At 37.3% G+C, this 4,920-nt stretch overlaps 1 protein-coding gene across 1 annotated transcript; it reads right to left on the bottom strand.

Moving 5' to 3' along the window:
- Nucleotides 1-345: 345 nt before the first annotated feature.
- On the bottom strand, nucleotides 346-735 carry LOC145805571 (uncharacterized). The gene has a single exon (XM_082900732.1). It carries the CDS (start codon nucleotides 733-735, stop codon nucleotides 346-348), a length of 390 nt encoding a protein of 129 aa, XP_082756858.1.
- Nucleotides 736-4,920: the final 4,185 nt, after the last annotated feature.

Below are 4,920 nucleotides of genomic sequence, written 5' to 3' on the forward strand. Positions count from 1 at the left end.
TAAGCTTAATTCCAACTAAGCTCAATCAGTTTATTCCAATTATTTCGGTCTGAATCAAATTTTGACGAAAATTGCCATAAAATTTCAAATATTCTAACTAGCCTTTCGAGCGAGTCAATTTTAGCTTCTGAAGCCGTTCGGGCTCTCAATTTCTAATTCTAAGTCGATAAATGAGCAGATATTCCAAGTAATAAAGATAACTACAAAATTAAGCATGTAATCACACAATTAAACACACAATCATGGAGTTAAACTTATTAAATCACCATAATATAATAGTACGGAGGTCGGGGTTGTCACAATCTCTCTCCCTTAAAAAGTTTGGTCCTCCAAACTTAAGTTACCTTAAAATGGAAACAAACGAGGATATCGATGCCGCATCTCATCCTCTTTTTCGTAAATGGCCTCTTTCCTATAATGGTGTTTCCACTTGACCTTCACCATAGGGATAATTTTGTTTCTCAATTGTTTCACTTGTTGATTAATGATTTGCATGGGCCATTCTTCATAAATCATATTCTTATCTAAGGCAATCCGATGGTGGTCAATCACATGGAACAGATCTCTAAGATACCCACGAAGCATGGATACATGAAAAACATTATTCATTTGTTCCATCCTAGGTGGCAAAGTGGTACGGTAAGCAACAGGACCCAACCTCTCAAGAATCTGAAACGGCCCAATGTAGTGAGGAGTCAATTTTCCCTTCTTACCAAATCTCATATGTCCTTTCATTGGTGTTACTTTGATAAATACATGATCCCCCCGCTTCATATTCTAAGTCTCTTCTTCGCTGGTCCGCATAATTTTTCTATCGTCTTTGTGCCGTCTTGAGCCTTTGTTGAATGATTTTGATCTTTTCAGTTGTTTCTTGCACAAGTTCGGTCCGATAAATAGCCTTATCACCAACCTCTGTCCAACAAATTGGCGATCTATAAGTTTTTTCATATAGTTCCTCATATGGTGCCATACCAATGCTAACGTGAAAACTGTTGTTATAAGCAAACTCAGCCAATGGCAAATACGTCTCCCAACTGCCCTGAAAGTCTAGAACACGCATATGCAGCATGTCTTTTGAGGTCTAAATAGTCTTGTCGGTTTGGCCATCAATTTGCGGATGAATTGTTGTACTAAATCTCAATTATTTTCGCATTGCATCCTGTAGACTATGCCAAAATCTAGAAACAAATTTAGGATCGCTATTTGATACAATAGACACTAGAACCCCATGTAATAAAATAATTTCATCAATGGAGCTAGTAGCAAGTCTATATGCAGTGAAAGAAGTCTTTACAACAAGAAAATGTGCAGACTTAGTCAATCTATCAACTATAACCCAAATAGAGTTCATACCTGTAAGCGTTCGAGGTAGACCAACAATGAAGTCCATGATGATATGTTCCCATTTCCATTTCAAAATAGGGAGAGACTGAAGCAAGCCTGCCAGTTTTTGATGCTTCGTTTTCACTTGTTGACATTGTAAGCACTTAGAATTGAAGTCGGCAATCTCTCTTTTCATGTTGGGCCACCAATATACTAACTTCAAATCTTGGTATATTTTAATGTTTCCTGGATGCGTGGTAAACACTAACTTTCGAGCTTCCTACAAAATTTTCCTTTTTAAATCTGCATCATTAGGAATACATAACATCCCTTAAAATTTCAACATGGAATCTTCAATTATGAACCTCGGTTTAGGTTTGGTATCAAATTCATCATAATCTTCTTCAAAAATTCATTATTCTTTTGTTTTTGTTTGATTTCTTCGATAATTGTAGGTTGTGCGGACATTGCAGCTATTATGCTATCTTGTTCAAAAGATTTCACTTCAATTTAAAGTCGTTCAAACTCTAATAGCAATTCTTTCTAATCTGTGAGAAAACAAGCTAGATTCTCGACGTTCTTTCTACTGAGTGCATCTACTACAATGTTAGTTTTTCCTGGATAGTAGTGAATCTGTAAATCATAGTCCTTGATTAGTTCAAGCCAACGTCTTTGTCCCATGTTCAATTCATTTTGGGTGAAAAAGTACTTTAAGCTTTTATGATCAGTGTACACTTCACATTTGGTTCCATACAGGTAGTCACGCCATATCTTCAATGCAAACATAACCGCGACAAGTTCTAGGTCATGTGTTGGGTAGTTTTTCTCATGTGGCCTCAATTGTAGGGAGGCATAGGCAATCCCCTTGCCATTCTGCATTAAATCATAACCCAAACCCTTATAAGATGCATCACTATAAATCATAAATCCTTCTATCTGAGGGTACAATAAGGATTGGAGTTGTGGTCAATCTTATCTTTAGTTCTTGAAATATAGATTCTCTTTGGTCGGTCCATTCAAAAGATTCTCCCTTCCAAGTCAATTGGGTCAATGGCACTACAATCTTTGAGAAATCTTTAACAAACCTCTAATAATAACCAGCTAGTCCCATAAAATTACGAACTTCTGTCATATTAGTCGGAGTAGGCCAACCAACAATTGCTTCAATTTTCTGAGGATCAACTGAGATACCATTTGTGTTAATAACGTGCCCCAAAAATGTTATTCCATCAAGCCAAAAGTCACACTTCTTTAATTTCCCATACAGTTGCTTTTCCCTAAGTGTTTGAAGAGTCATTTTCAAATGTTGTTCATGCTCATCTTTACTTTTCGAATAAATCATAATGTCATCAATGAATACAATAACAAAGTCATCTAGGAAAGGTTTGAAAATCCTATTCATCAAATCCATAAATGCTACGGGTGTATTAATGACTCCCAAAGGCATGACTAAAAACTCATAATATCCATACCTGGTTTGGAAAGCAATCTTTTCAATATCTTCAGCCCTCACTTTAAACTGATGATAGCCTGATCTCAAATCATATTTTTGAAAATACCTGGGCCCCCTGCAACTGATCAAATAAATCATCAATACGTAGCAATGGATATTTATTCCTCATTGTTACTTTATTGAGTTCTCTGTAATCAATACGTAGTCAGAGGGTCCCATCTTTCTTCTACACAAAAAGAACCGACACTCCCCACAGTGAAATACTCGAATGAATAAATCCCTTAACAAGCAATTCCTGCAACTGAGTTTTCAATTCTTTCATTTCAATAATGAACATACGATAGAGAGTTTTAGAAATTGGTTGTGTGCTTAGTATTACATCAATTGTAAACCCAATCTTTCTATTAACAAGTTGGCCAAGTAATTCATTCGAAAACACATCGTGAAAATCTCTCACCACTGGTATATTGTCTAGAGTAATGCCCATAGTTGGTTCGGTTGTTACACTACACAAATACCCTTAACAACCATTATTCATTAGTTTTCGGGCTTTCATGGTAGATATGAGGTATGGTGGTGGAACTACCCCTTTTCCCTCGAAATAAAATTCATCTTGTCCGAACGGTCAAAATATCACTCGTTTCAAAGTACAATCAATAGTTGCATAGTAATTGGCTAGCCATTCCATACCCAAAACAACATCAAAATGTTTCATGTCTAAGGGTATTAAATCAGCATACAAAACAGCATTCCCGAGATATAATTCACATGAAGCAAATACAGTTGAGCATAACATGGATCACTCCATAGGTGATGCAACACATAATATATAACTCAATGTTTCCACAGGTCTATTCAAAGTTTCAGCAAAAACCATAGAAACAAACGAATGTTTAGACCCTGAATCAATTAAAGCATAAGCAGTTTACCACATATGGAGATTGTACCTGACACTACTGCCTCAGTAATTTGAGTGTCCCTTGGGATTAATGCAAAGACTCTTCCTTGCCTCTCTTCATTCCTTGTGGTAAACGATGTTACAGCTGGTTTTGTGATAGAAATTGAACTTGCGGCACCTCGGTTACCGCCCTGATGTGTTTGTGTACAATCTTTCACCATGTGTCCTACCTTTCCACACTGGTAACACGCCCTCTTAGTGCAATAGAAAACACCCCAGTGCTTCTTTCCACAAACTGTGCAAGTAGGTGTTGAGTTGCCACTTTAGGTTGACCCCGAATTATTGGAATTCCCAAACTTTAACTTTTTGTTTGTCGATGTCACCCCCTTATTAAAATTCTTCCTTCTACCCTTTCATTTGAAATTTTGTTTACCGTTAGCCACATTTCCCTCTGCTATTAGTGCCATATCAAGCACATTTACATATGTCGGTAATTTGAGTACATTGATCATGTCTAGGACTGGGTCACGCAAACCACCCTCAAATTGCCTAGCTTTCTTGTAGTTCGTATCTACCATGTGGGGTGAGAAGCGAGCTAACTCTGTAAACTGAGCCTCATACTCGACAACTGATTTGTTTCCCTGTTTGAGTTCCATGAACTCAGATACGTTTCTATCCCATACACATCGCGGAAAGTATTTCTCGTAAAAGATCTCTAGAAAACGAGCCCCAGTAACATCCTTATTCTCATCTTGAACCAATATCCACCAACGCCTTGCATCATCTTCTAATGTGAATGCAGCTAGTTGTACCTTCTGAGCTTCGATACCTGGGAATACTAAACAATTTCTTAATTCCGCCATGAAACACTGGTTGCTTCATCTTTTTGAATTCTCTAGTCAAAGCAATAGTACACTCCCCTGTCTAACACCCTAGGACTGGTGGTGGTACAGGCATTGGGGGTGGAGGTGGTGGTTGTTGTTGTTGATGTTGTTGCCACTGCTGTTGTTATCTTATGGCTTCAGCCACATCCTGCATCATTCGTTCCATTCTATCAAATCTTGAGGAGGTTGCTTCCTCTAGCTCATCACCTTTTGTTCTCACCATTTTCTATATGCAACTTGTATCATGACAAACTCAATAGATATTCAAACACACAATTACATATATAATCATGAAATCATCTCACTCAAAATTTCAAATGCATGTAAAAGCAATCCTGAAGTCTCTTCTATACTCTTTATAG

Source organism: Camellia sinensis, chromosome 13 (genome assembly GCF_055761805.1).
Source record: "Camellia sinensis isolate YWXY chromosome 13, ASM5576180v1, whole genome shotgun sequence".
In the NCBI taxonomy this organism is placed as follows: domain Eukaryota; kingdom Viridiplantae; phylum Streptophyta; class Magnoliopsida; order Ericales; family Theaceae; genus Camellia; species Camellia sinensis.